At 37.9% G+C, this 14,248-nt stretch overlaps 1 protein-coding gene across 5 annotated transcripts in view; it reads left to right on the top strand.

Moving 5' to 3' along the window:
* Pdlim5 (PDZ and LIM domain 5) overlaps positions 1 to 14,248 on the top strand; it is a 163,924-nt gene that overhangs the window by 41,498 nt on the left and 108,178 nt on the right. For all 5 annotated transcript variants that reach the window (XM_031375680.1, XM_031375679.1, XM_031375678.1 and 2 more), the window contains exon 3: positions 872 to 1,023. In XM_031375680.1, the coding sequence (XP_031231540.1) occupies positions 872 to 1,023 (152 nt within the window). The remainder of the gene's footprint in view (positions 1 to 871; positions 1,024 to 14,248) is intronic.

Genomic DNA, 14,248 nt, shown 5'->3' with positions numbered 1-14,248 from the left:
TTCTATCTTCCAGCCACCCAGTGCGGTGTTCTAAGTCTGCTTAGCCTAGTTGGATACTGAGCTTGCCTTTGGGTTGAGATGGCTCCCGTTGTTTGCATTTGTTTTATATTTCTAAATTTTTATGAAAACTGCATTGTTTTTCTATATACTGTCATTTTGTATTTGCTTTCCTGAGGCAATGAAACATATATTTGCAGCCTGTAAGGAGTCAAACCAAGTGATGTCAACCATCAGACATTTTTATTGAGTAACCAAAGAAACACTGGGAGTCGAGGACTCTGGTACACAGACATATCTGGCAGTCTCAAATCAGCCTTTCCTTCCCTTCCTGGCAGATGCCTTGAGCAGGAAGCACACCCAGTATGAAAGATACTTGGGCCTGTGATCTAAAAGAAGTTAATCCTCAAATGCGGATGTAAGCTGGATTCCAGAGAAGGAGGAGGCCAAGATCCCCCTCTCATGTTTTGTGCAGGCAGAAAGACAACAGTTTAGAGTTGTAAAAATGTATTTTTAAAAATAATATACTTTGTTTTAGATTCTGTTCTTTTCCTTTTGCTAAAATGAGGAGTTTTCATAGATACTTTACTTCTTTTTCTCTTTCTTAGCAATCACACACTACTGCAGTATAGTAAATAAATGATGAAATTATTAGAGACCATTTTCTAATATTGTTTGTTTTGTAACAAAGGATTTAAGAAAAAAAAGCATGAAAATCACTTCAATTTTAACCTCTTTTATCAAGCAGGATAATTTCATGATGCTCTAGTAGTATATTCATACACTTTTTCAGATGAAAAAAGTATAATTTTATCTGCGTTTCTGTCCTTGTATTTTAAACCATGAGGCCTCTGATGAGATTTGTTTGTTGCAGCTGAAGGATGGTGGCAAGGCATCACAGGCGCACGTCAGAATAGGCGATGTGGTTCTGAGCATCGATGGAATCAGTGCCCAGGGAATGACTCATCTCGAAGCCCAGAACAAGATTAAGGCGTGTACAGGCGCCTTGAACATGACTCTCCAAAGGTAAGAGAAAACCTTGCACTGGGAACATGCTCCTGTGTCCGGGTCTTCAGCTGGGTATGGGTGTGTTACGAGAATTGATGAAAACGTGTGCTATCTTTCATGTTATCCATGTTGTCATAAACATTGGTCGTATTTTTTTTTTTTTTTGAGACTTCAAGAATTCCTGAAATTTCTCAGAGCTGAGGCTAAGAATTCTTTTTTTTTTTTAAGATTTATTTATTTATTTATTTATTTATTTATTTATTTATATGTAAGTACACTGTAGCTGTCTTCAGACACACCAGAAGAGGGCATCAGATTTCATTACAGATGGTTGTGAGCCACTATGTGGTTGCTGAGATTTGAACTCAGGACCTCTGGAAGAGCAGTCAGTGCTCTTAACTACTGAGCCATCTCTCTAGCCCCCAAGAATTCTTATTATAGGATAAATCGTTGCTTCATGTTTGGAACAGTATATTAAGAGTATAGTGTTCTGTGCTGTAGTTTGACTTTCCTCAGTTTCTTTTTTATCTTTCTTATTTTGAATAGATATTTTTAATATATGTAGTTGAAGAGTAGACTTTTTTTTTTTACTTCTTCTGTCCCTGGTAATAAATAGTTCTCTTACTGAAGATAGTCAGACGTTTTGAGCATTCTAATACTGGACTTGGATTGCAGTCACTCAGTGCTTGTTAAAAGCAGTGTTGGACATGCTGGTTCAGACTTTCTGAAGATCAGAGTTATATGCATTTGAGTGCGAGATTTAGTGCAGTGTCTTTGACTTAGTACGAAGAAAGAGAACCAGCTCTGAACCTTAATGTAAGGAAGGAGCCTGCTCAGTGACCAGGACCGTAAGTCTACTTTTAGTGATTTCTACATTTGAGAAATAATAGTAGCATGTATATAGCAGAGGATGGCCAAGTCGGTCATCAATGGGAGGAGCGGCCCTCGGCCCTGTGAAGGTTCTGTGCCCCAGTGTAGGGGAATGCCAGGGCCAGTAAGAGGGAGGGGGTGGGGGGGCGATCAGGAGGAGAGGGGAGGGAACAGGGGTTTGTTCTTGTTGTTGTTTTTTGTTTTTGGGAGGGAAAACTGGGAAAGGAGAAATCATATGACATGTAAATAAAGAAAATTTAAAAAAAAAGAAATAATAGTACTTTTATTCTGGAGAATTTCATACATGCATACAATGTAATTTGATTATATACCCAGTCCTCCCTAAGTGTTCTTGATTTTATCATATATGGCATTTACCATGCTTCCCCCTCCCCCAAGAACCCATATTTTCCTGTAAACTGCCATGCAAATTGTGACTCTCGAATAAAGGAATAAGACACAGAGTATCTTCTAAGCATATTTGATAGTAGAAACTTTGCTTTCAGATTCTCTCCTAAGACCAGTGTTTTCTGGAGGGCACTTTGGATGCCTCAGTCCTCTTCGCTGCTGCAGTCCCAAGGACTAAGACTTAAACATTAAGGCAGGGCGGCATACCTTTGCTTGCTTAGATGAGTATCAGTGTAAAGCTGAGTACGAGAAGGCTTTCATATTTAAAGTTACTTGGGTTTGTGGATGTAGAGGGTTGTATTACGTTTGTCTAACCAATTGAATCTTTCCATTTTTGCAAGTTGAAAATGTTTCTTTCAGTGGGACCACTGAATCAGCAGTTACACATATTTAAATTTTTGATAGCTATACATTTTAATGCATGGAAAGACAACCAGTGAAAAAGAAAACCACTCTGTTGCTAAGGTTCCCATGCTGCCCATCTATACAGGCATAGAACATAAACATTGCTAAGGTTCCCATGCTGCCCATCTATACAGGCATGGAACATAAACATTGTTACTGATTAAATGAAGATGTTCATTTTTATTTATAGGTGTTTTTGCCAAGTTTGACTTTGAAAGGCAACAAGTACTTGAGAAGCTTGCCTGAGATAATTAAGAATATAAAGCAAACACATACGATACTGGCTATTTCTCACAGCCTAAAGCTGACCCCATATAGTTGTATCTGCTCCTTCCTAGGCTGGGATCATTCCTTTCGTAACTGCCTTCTTGTTTTCACGTTGTCCTCTTTATTTTATAATCCAGATGCTATATAGTCTTCATTTTTATAAACCAGTACTCAGTATCTTACTGTCTTTTGAAAACCCTGCGTCTCATAAGAATAGATGAAAACCAGATGTTACCCTTTCTGGATGTATTTCCAACTCCAGCAGCCTGCTACTCATTCCAATAAAGTTACTGAAGTACAGAATCTGACTAACTTACGAAGCCAACTCAATATTATACACATTTGGAATTCTGTTGAATCTTATCTTTCTTTTTCCAACATTGATGTTCAGGAACCCAGAATATGAAAAAGAGTTTTAGAATTCTGTTGTAATTAATTGTAATTCTCTTCACGTTTCTAAAGATGTCTTTTATTGGGTAATAAGTGCCTATTGTAGTACTATATATATATTTGAGGTTTTGTGTGTGTATGCGTGCGTGTACGTGCGTAAGAGTTAGAGTCCACGTAAGATGTTATTTTCATTGGCTTGTTCCTCCCGTGTTAGACCAAGCTGTCCAGTCAGGGGGCCCTAGGGACTGAGCCGCCTTCTACCTCTCCAGTGCTGTGATTATAAATCACTTCTGTTTTATTTTGTTTTGGTTGTTGTTGTTTTCTTCAAGAGTTCTGAGAGTCTAACAGGTCCTTTGGCTTGGGTGTCAATAACTTTCCTCACAAAACTATCTCCAGCCCTAGTATGGTTATTATTTATTTATTTATTTCTGTTTATGGCATAACATTGACAATATGACTGAAAAGTACTCTTGCTTTTTAAAGAGAAAAATGCTACACTGAAGAGTTATTGATTCATCCTACAAAGGCTCTTGTCTTTTTCAGTTCTTTTTCTTGTATCACAACAGATACTCTGAATTTGAGTAGTGTAATTGATGGCTTTTTCTTGCCCCTCACAAATCAGACTATTCTTAACTCTCCTTCCAGGCTGAATTACTTACAACAGCACTTTTCCTATGGACTAATTTTTCTTATAAACAGCCTTCTTTGTGAATATAGGATATTCTATGTAGATTTGCCTTAGTCCAACTTTCTTGGAACCAGAATATGAGAATACATGGTATTCTTCTGTAAGTACTTCTTAAGGGTCTTTATTTTAATGTTAGCAGTATTAGGACTCAGGGGCGAGCTTGTGCTAAGATGTGATTTCATAGGGATAGCTACCTTCTTGGATCTAGCAGGAAACTTGGGAACAAAATGGCAGCTTAGCATTTTTCTTGTGTTGATTCGCGGAACTGGACTTGCTTCCCTGTCTTGCTTTTGTTAGTCACTGGTAACTAGCTGTCTTGGAGGGACTGGGAGAGGAGGAGAGGACATGATTAGGACTTAGCTTCTGTTGGTTCTGGCGTAGGCTTTTTAGCAGCAGTTCAGGGAACCCTAGGGGTTTGGTGTGCTGGGGTCCAGGCCTGGCGTCAGCCTATTGCCACACCTGAGGCCTCTGCTTAGAAGGCTATGCTCTAGTTTTCTTGGGCCTGTCCAGGCCTCTCGGGTTACCCTTACTCCTCACTAATGCCCTTCATTCTGTTTGACTGAGGTTTCTCACATGTCTCTGTGCTGCCTCATCAAATTCTTTTTGTCTGTTTGCTGCCAGTGCATGCTACAAAACACTCTTGGAGCCTCATCTCCTGCTGTCCTAGTTTGCTTTTCTGTTGCTGTGACAAAACATTGACCAAAAACAAATAGGGAGAGGGAAGGGTTTATTTGGCTCAGAGGTTTGTCTGTCACTGAGGGAAGTCGGGACAGAGACTCAAGGCCTCCATCATCCATCAGCCTGGGAGCAGGAACTGAAACAAAGACCAGGAGGAATGCTGCTCAGGGCTTTCTCCTCTAAGGCTCTCTCAGCTTGCTTTCTTATGCAAACAGAACCACCTGCCTTGACTGCACTGCCCACCATAGCTAGATCCTCCCACTTTAATCATTAATCAGGCTCTCTCTTCAAGGCTGACTTACTGTTCTGTTGCTGTGAAGAGATGCCTTAACCCTGACAACTCTTAAGAAGGAAAACATTTGATTGGGGCTGCCTTCCAATTCAGAGCTTTACTCCATTATCATCATGGAAGGAAGCATGGCAGCATCCAGACAGACATGATGCCCAGGAAGGAGCTGAGAGTTCTACCACTGAATCAGCAGGCAGCAGGAAGAGAGAATGACATTGAGCCTGGCTTGAACATTTGAAATCTCAAAGCCTGCCCCCCAGTGACACACTTCCTCAAAGAAGGCCACACTTATCCCAACAAGACCACAAGTCCTAATAGTGCTACTCCCTAAGAGACTATGGGGGCCAGTTTCATTCTGACCACCACAGAGGCAATTCCTTAGCTGAATTTTTTCTCTTCCCAGTTTGTGTGGAGTTTTCAAAACACTAAACACACACTAAGACAAAATACACTTTGTCCTTAGGTACTTTGTTTTGCTGTACCCTATTCACTTCCCCCTCTGAACTTGAAGGAGACAGTATGTGATACTCATTTCTGCATTTAATTACATGCTAGGTACAATGTGAAATATCCAGGCTAATTTCATGAGTCATTTACAAATAAACCTAATTAGTTAATAATCACATCTAGTGCTGCCTGCTATTAAGACAATTATCTCATGTATTTTAGTATTTTTTCTTTGTCTATGCCTGTGGCTCTCAACCTTCCTTATGCTGTGATCCTTTAATACAGTTCCTCATGTTGTGGTGACTCCTGACCATAACATTATTTTGTTGCTACTTCATAACTGTTACATTGCTATTGTTATGAGCTGCAGTGTAAATATCTGATATACAGATATTTACCCAAATGGGTTGCAGCCCACATATTGAGAACCATTGATCTAGGCTTTGTGAAAGCAAGACCATGCTTTCTGTACTGTTTGCATTTCATATAATATGTTGTATAGTTTTGTGTTTTGAATATACAGAATAATCATTTGGTATGTCAACATTACTTACTGAACTTAGAATTATTTATATCAGAAATATTTATTGAACTTTGCTGTGAGACAAGCATTGTTGTCTATGCTGAAAACAAAAGAGGGAACAGAGCAAACCAAACCCATGTTTTCCCTCACTGTTCTGTCAGAGGGCAGGCAGACAGAAACTGAGTGTAGATGTGTTGATGGCACTGCAGTGTGAGAAAAGAAAGCAATTAGGGGACATGGGGCGTGCAGATGTCATCATTGCGATTCTAACGCAGAGGTAAGGAAAGCTTTCTTAGCTTCCTGGGCACTTGGGGCTCCTGTCTTTGAGGCTGAGGGACAAGATAAAAAGAGCACATTGTTCTTCAGGGCACTGCTTGTGAAGCAGTGTGGTAGAAGGCAGAGGCAGAGCATAGAGAGGGGGCAGAGGCAGATAGCACCTGGAGGGCTTTGGGGGTCATTCTGAGTTTTCTAATGTAATTTAAATTTCTTTATTCTGTAGGGAAAAAGACATGAGAAACCTTTGGAAAGCTGCTAGAGCAGAGTTTGGGAGATTAATGGCTTTGTTATTAGAGAGAGAGCCTAGTAAAGGAAGGATGAACCATGCTTCTGTTTAGCCATGTGTAAGTTCCAAATGAATTCCTACCTCTACCCAGGAGCCCACACTGTTGTGTGTGTGTGTGTGTGTGTGTGTGTGTGTGTGTGTGTGTGTGTGTGTGTGAAGTATCTAAGAGAGATTATAATAAAAAAAGAAATTTTTGCCATAAATAATTGTAAATCCACTAATTTTTAAAGTGTGTTTTAAAAATGTAATTTCATCATAAAATTCAAACTCAATCATACAATAAGATTTAGATATGTAAGATAAGTTTTTTTGTTTGGGAAAATTGTTCTGTGACTGTTAATCCATATCTTGTCCAGTTTTTGCAATACATAGTAAGGCAAACATTTTACTTCTCTAATAATTCAAAACAGTCAGACTCAACTCTTGTTCTTCTATAGGTACGAATGAATAAAATAGTGAGAATTTTTTTCTATTATATTCCTTTCTAGAACTGGGTTATTCATTTATTTGTTTGTGTGACTTAAACTAATTCTAAGATCTCTACAACTGTTCTATGAAAAATTCTAATTACTTCTCCAATTAGGATAATCAGGTAAATAGAGGTGATTATTTTTAAATACCAAATCCATTTTGCTTGTGATTTTTTTTAATCTAAGTCAAAATGCTTAATTTTAGAAATTGCATCATTTCAGCCAATGAATAAAGAAAATTACTCTCTAGTGCTCTTTAGTAATTATTGACTAAAATAAAGCTAGTTTCTATGAGTAAGACTTTCAGCAGGTTCACATTTCAATAATTCTTCACATGGGCATTATTAACAAACTTGCTACTAACGTATATGATTTAGGGAAGGTCACTAAACTTCTGTGCCTTAATTTTCTTGACTATAACATGAGATCATACTTGATTTCAAAATCCAGTCTTTTCAGTGAAAAGTCTGGTTCTTGTTCTGGTTTTTCAACTGTAAAGGGTAAGTTCCCTAGAGCTTGCCACTAGATCAAACCTATTTCATTTGCTTATCTTGGCTGAGAGAATCAGGAAGTTGGCCGTTTTCAGTGGAGCCATCTTCCACTGTGCCAGGTTAGCAAAGTGACTTTCAGGTGAAAGGTGCGTCGGAGAGATATGCAGGTAGCACTTCATCCTCAGAGTAGCAGACACTTTTGTCCTTTGTTATTTTTAAACTAGGCCTGTTGAAGTCACAGAACATTTATTTATGTATGGCTTTTTTGTTCTTTCTGGTTTTTCATTAGTGGTGGCATTTCTGGGGGTTCTTTTTTTCTTCTTCAAGTTTCACTTAGTCTATGCGAATCACTTGATATGATTGGAAATGAAAGGTCTAGAAGGGGTGAGTTTTGAAAAATATTGATGTACTTTTCTTTTTCTACCTCCTCTGTCTATATCCTTCAAAAAACAAAACAATACAAACCAAAAATTGCCAGAGGTCCAGTAACGACTATTAATGAATGGCAGATTGGAATAATTTAACAGGCACATTGAAAAAAAGAGAAAGTGGTTTTGAAGCAGCCCGAAGCTGTTAGTCATCTTCTGTTTTGTTTTACCGGATTGCTTAATGCCCTACTTCTGAAAGCCATGTGGGCTCAGCTCTACATGGAGACTGGTTTGTTTTTAAGATCAGATGTTCTCAGTTCTGTATCTGCAGTAATTGAATTAAAAACGTTAAGCCAGTTATCTTTCTTTTCAGTAACTGGAGCTGCACATCATATTGAGTACCTTGCTTTCTTCTTGTCATTTCATTTCACTTGTCTTTTTATACCTGTTCTACAAGTTAGCCCTTGTTGGCTCTGGGTTTTAATTCTTAACTTGGAAGATAGCTATCTTTCAGAAGGACTTTCTGATTGTACCCCTACCTACCAGCCCCTCCCTGGAAGTGCTGTGGAAGCATGTGTGGGTTAGGATTAGGGTTTAAGCATGCTTGCTTTGTGAATAACTTTTCCTATGCATCACTTTAATGCTAAGGCAGTCCAGTAGAGGATGGAGTTAGAATGCCCACTTCTCATAGGTTAGAGTTTATGATTGGCCTGGCAAAACCAGTTCACAGGCTGTGCCTCAGCCCTGCCTGCCTGAGCCTTTTGGGACTGCAGGCATCTAGCCAGGTGTGGCTGCCCTCTTCACCTTTCCAGTTACAGCAGAGAGCTTGGTGACTAGATGACTTCTGAGAGCATAGTTCTTTAAAGATGGCGTAGAAACACAATAGGAACAGTCTGGACTTGAAAGCTCGTGTATCTCTCTGAAAAGAGTACTTTTCAGTTTCTGTCATGGCTCCGTATTCTATTCTGTTATTAGACATTAGAACCCATTCATTTTCTTTGTGCTTAAAAAGACACTACAGGTAGGCTAGTGGGCCACTAAAGGGAGTGCTTGGTGGTCGCTGCTGGGTATTTATTTGGTTGCCCATTCTAAATTTGAATACTGCTTACTTTTCTTTCCCAGGTTGACTGTTCTGCTATATTATTTCTGAATTAAAGTTTGAACTTAATTTTTTTCTTAAAAATTAAGCTTCTTGTATGTTATTATAAGTAGCTCTGTATTCAAGAATTAAAAATAATCATTTTGCTAACTATGACTAGGAGGTAGTATCTGTCTTAAAATATCTCTCTTTAATTCAGCAATGATACATATTGTTAGAAATCAACATTAAAGTTCAATATAGTTCATTTGTTGAATTGTCAGTAGTTCTTTGACCATAAACAAACCTGGTAAACATGAACTTCACATCTTGAATGTGTGCAGTTGTTCTAAATATGTAGTCATTTATTCTTCATAAAGAGGAGAAAATATTTCAATGTTATTATAAACTTCTAGGGGAAAACCCTAGGAAGTAATGCGTTTTAAGACTTGCCCTTCACTTGTAAATGAGCAGCCCAGTGCCTACTGTAAAGAGTTATAGTAATGTATCATAATGAAATGTATAGGAAATTCAGGTATTTTCTCTCCTTTTTTCTGTCTTCAATAGAACAGTGTTAATGTGGTATTCATTGTAAAATTTCATGGAAGTCATATTTGTTTTGTCTCTTGGAAACAGTACTGGGTGTGACTACAGGAAAACAGAAAATGAAAGAGAACTTAGCTGTGTATTCAGAGGAAGAAAGATACAAGTATTAGACAATAGGATTCTTTAGTTTTTAAGTAAATGACTTTTGTAATTAAAACTTTTCCCAAAGAGTGTAGTGGTTACAGCATCCTGCCTATTGCTTATTCACTACCGCTCTGGTTTATAATTGTCTTCAGCAGTTATTTATGTGCCATCTGGTAGGAAACACTGTGATGCAGAGAGGAACCAGTACACACTTGTTTATTCTGCTAAGACCTTGTTCTCATTAGAACAGTAGAGTTACCGGTCTGTGTCACTGCAGTCCAATCAGAAAGAACCACAAAAACAATGACTTTAGTCCTTTACTTCTAATTAATTTGTGTTTCCTTTAAAGTAAATTTCTAGGTAACATTGAAATCAGGTAATGTTCTAATTCTTGAACTATGATTTTATGAAATGTTTAGAAAGAATATTGTTTTAAAATCTGGTGTTCATCAACAGTACCATTAATACTAATGTTTAGTTGGGAAATATCGGTGATTATAAAAATGTGCTTTTTCATTAGCTTTACCTTATGACTAGCAGCACTTTAAGGGGTAGATAGTGATTATGAAATTTAGGATTTTTTAAAAAACAAAATCTTCATAAAATTATTTATTTTTTGTTTATTCATTTATTTATTTTTATATGAGTACACAGTAGCTGTCTTCAGGCGTACCAGAAGATGGCATCAGATCCCATTACAGATGGTTGTGAGCCACCATATGATTGCTGGGAGTTGAACTCAGGACTTCTGGAAGAGCAGTCAGTCCTAACCAGCCCCTAGAATTTTATCACTGGGATAAGTCTTAGAATATGCTACATTTCAAGGGAGCACATGATCACTTTTAAATGAACAGCTTCCTGAAGGTGCTCAAATCTGGACCAGGTCTCAAAGGATGAAGAAGATAACCCGTAGCAATGTGCACTGAAGTAGGGTGGTGATGACAAAAGTCCATCAGGATGCATTGGATGGACATGTTGACCAACTAGAGAAAAATGAAAAGAACTTCGTAGGGTCCTAGTACTATCAAATGTTTGGTCAAGACATGACTATATTTAGTGGGAGAACTGGAGCAAGATGACAAGAAACCAGACTTAGAGAGACAAGTCAGACATGATGACAGTGATTGAAGGCTTGTGGCTCCTAATTTTATAAGCCATAGCATGGGTGAGTAGGAAGATGCAGGAAAGAACATGGAGTCCAACCGAGCCTAGGATGGGATTGCCTGCCCTCTCTCCTTCCCCTTCCTCCTTGGCTGATTTTAGTATGGCCTCTGTGTCTGTGTTACTAAGACTCTCACTTGTATATCTCCTAGACTGCTCTAGGAGTCTAGTCAGAGCTGCATCCTGTACCTTGCTCACAATTGTGCATCTCTTATTCAGCAGTGCCTTCATCAAGCACCCAACAACCATTCCATTACCCAGAGACAAGAGCTCTTTCCTTGCCATCCTGTAGGCGTCTGGTTGTTAGCCTTTCTATATGTGCCCAAAAGACTGTTTGAGACTAGAGTCAAATAAACAATGGCTTCACAGTGTGGAGAGGGCCAGTCCCTGGTGTGCTGGTCATTGGGCATAGAAAAGTAGTTCTTATGTTTGCCCTTAGGAGATTTCAACTTTACCTAAGAACTTCTCTTTTTTTGTATGAAACATGTCCTTGGAAACTCTTCCCACTTCATTAAGATAGTTAACAGTAGAGTTTATAAATACTGCAGTGCATTTTTAAATAAAAAAAAGGGTTTCTAGCTTTATTTACAATTATGAATACACACACACACACACACACACACACACACATGATTTTTTTTTTATTTGTTTGTTTTCGAGACAGGGTTTCTATGTGTAGCACTGGCTGTCCTGGAACTCACTCTGTAGACCAGGCTAGCCTCGAACTCAGAAATCCGCCTGCCTCTGCCTCCCAAGTGCTGGGATTAAAGGAGTGCGACTCCACTGCCTGGCTCACACACAATTTAAATAGACTTAATTCAAGGATCACTTGTAAAAACAAACAAACAAAAATTATGACTGCGGTTGGGATGAATAGCCAATTATATTTTAGGCCATCCGAATGTCAGGGAAGGAGAGGAGGTCCATGTAGCATGAGGGTGGAGACGAGTGTTCTAGAAAGACCTATGTTATAAAAAGACAAAGACAGGGCAAGTGCTGGAGAGTAACCTGGGGATACTCTCCTGGCTGGATCTACTTATCAGCAGATTAAAAGGGATATTCCATAACACTGGATTGTACCAAATTAACTTAGTTCTTGTTATAATTGAAAACTGAGAAAAATCTCATTAGAGTTTTAAAGTGAAAGGAGCCTTTCCATCTTTTCTGTGTGGAAAGGAGTGTTTCATGCCTGCCATGCTGGATTAAACAGAGGGTCCTCACTACATACTGTTGCCTTGAGTTGCAGAGCATGTCATGCTTTAGAATAACAGTAGTTTTTGCTGCTATTGCCTGATAAACTTAGGAACAGTTCATGGGAAGTTAGTAGTGAGACAGACTGGCCATTCTGCGTTTAATGCCAGCAGTCTCCTTTGAGTTCCAAATCGACATGCTTGCCCATAGCTTTAGGAACCTTTGAAAGGCTTGAGATTCAAGCTATTCCCAAGTGTTCTCCAGTGGCTGCTGTTGCTATTATACTCTCAAGATCTCAATAGCTCAGGCTTTATGGAAGTTGAGAGCTAAAAGGGAGTGATTGGCTATGTTAGACACATGGGGGCAGAGTATTTGTACTGTCAAATTTGTTGTCTAAAAGTGCCTCCATGTTCACAAATGTCAGGTTTACAAATACTTGGCTTAACGGCTCTGGTTCTTTTTCATAATTACTTTTTTTTTCTCCTGTGGTGGTCCCTATTAACAACTTTTCAGAAATCAATAGAAACTTTTATTTTGGGGGGGTAATTCAGTAAGGGTGTTTTCCCATTTCATTAGGCATTTGGTTGGTAATCCTTATTTAAATTCTTGTTTTACTATTGAGTCCCTTTATCTTGGTTCTTTTGGCTGACATTTCTAACTGTTTTCCTGTGAAATTTATCCTGTTACAGTGAATGCAAGGGACTTTCCAGAGCCTTTAACTTTACTGGAATTATATATGCCAGGTTTGAAATAATGAATTACTTATTAGTCCCATGTGTTTTTGTTATCTGAGAATATTTTTGGTTATCAAATTTATTCTAAAAACTAAGGGTTTTTGTATTTGAAAGATAAGATAGAATTCACAGCCTCTCTCAAAGTAGAACTTAAATCTCCAACATACTAAAATAAAGAATAATATCTCTTTTCCAGATTTCAAATACTGTATAATGTTGGTATAGATTTCATTTTCTAATGTGAAACCTGGTTCCCTATAGTATGTCAAAGAATTGCTCCAAGGCATCAAAAATGAATGTGGAACTGTGCTGTGATGTTTTTTATTTTTGCTTGTAAATTCCATTGCTGTGTGATGCTTACAATTGATGTTATTTTAATAGTATGCAGAAACTCTTTTTTTGTTTATTCATTTGAAGATGCTTATATTAATTGTAACAATATTTGTATTTCCAAGAACTTTTGGTCATGGTTTTTCTTCTGAAATGTGAGAGAGAATATGTTAATGTTTGGCAGCTGTCTCAGGGTTGTTTTTAGTACAGCAAACAGACTTACTAAGATTACTAAAGAAGTAACGTGTCTTTCTAAGATATAGAGCAAGAACTCTATCAGCATTAGTCACTTAATCTTAGTTTTAACATATTTATAAGGGATATTGCCTAACAAAAATACTCTATAAAGTTGTACAATTCATACATATACAAATGAGAAGTTAATCTAAGTCTCTTTTCCTAATGTAAATTAGTTTTCTATATTACTACACTGTCTCTTTAAATATAGAAATTGAAAAATGCAGTCATTTTAAATGATGCCTCTTGCCTAAAAATTCATTTTGTTCTTCAAAATATACAATAAATAGTTTTGACATTAACTACAGTTCATAGGAAATGAAGTTTTTCAGTAGTTTGACAAAGTTTTAGTCATGTGGGTAATAGTAGCTAGGCGTTAAACCTGTTTGAAAAATTTAATTTCTTAGAGGCTCACACAATATTCTAGTAGCACATTACCTCATCATTCACTCAACAGCCCCAGTGAAAAAGGACTTCTGAATGAGTTAGAGCAGTTAATGCTCTCTTTTATGAAGTAGTTTTCAGTTGAGTGAAAAGGCACAACCACTTTCAAGTTTAAAGTCCTCATAGATCTAGAGCACTTTGGAGTTATAAGAAGCAGCTCCTGCCGATGTCAATGGTTTCTACTTACACTTGAAGAAAAGTTTGAGTACCTTCCTAGTTCTGAGACAACTCAGTCTCAGTAGAAGCCTTGGAACTGGAGTTAGTACAGGAGTTGTGACAATAGCAGACAGGCCTTGAGTTCCTGGCCTTTTTGCCATGCCTGCCAACTGAATTTCATCTACTGCTTTTTCTATTTGTTTTTCTATCTAGTGTTTTTAAAGCCATGTCCATAGTATCGTGAAATTCTGTAACTATTACACATACCAGTCAGTGTTTCCCATCTTATATTTTTCTCCTATCTTATTTTTGATTGTTTATTTTTCTGAATTCTTGTTTATGGAGTGTCTGCATTCCTCCACTGGC

Source organism: Mastomys coucha, unplaced genomic scaffold, assembly GCF_008632895.1.
Source record: "Mastomys coucha isolate ucsf_1 unplaced genomic scaffold, UCSF_Mcou_1 pScaffold16, whole genome shotgun sequence".
NCBI classification, from domain to species: Eukaryota; Metazoa; Chordata; class Mammalia; order Rodentia; family Muridae; genus Mastomys; species Mastomys coucha.
The sequence above is the reverse complement of the archived record's forward strand: the minus strand, read 5'-3'. Positions and strand labels throughout refer to the sequence as shown.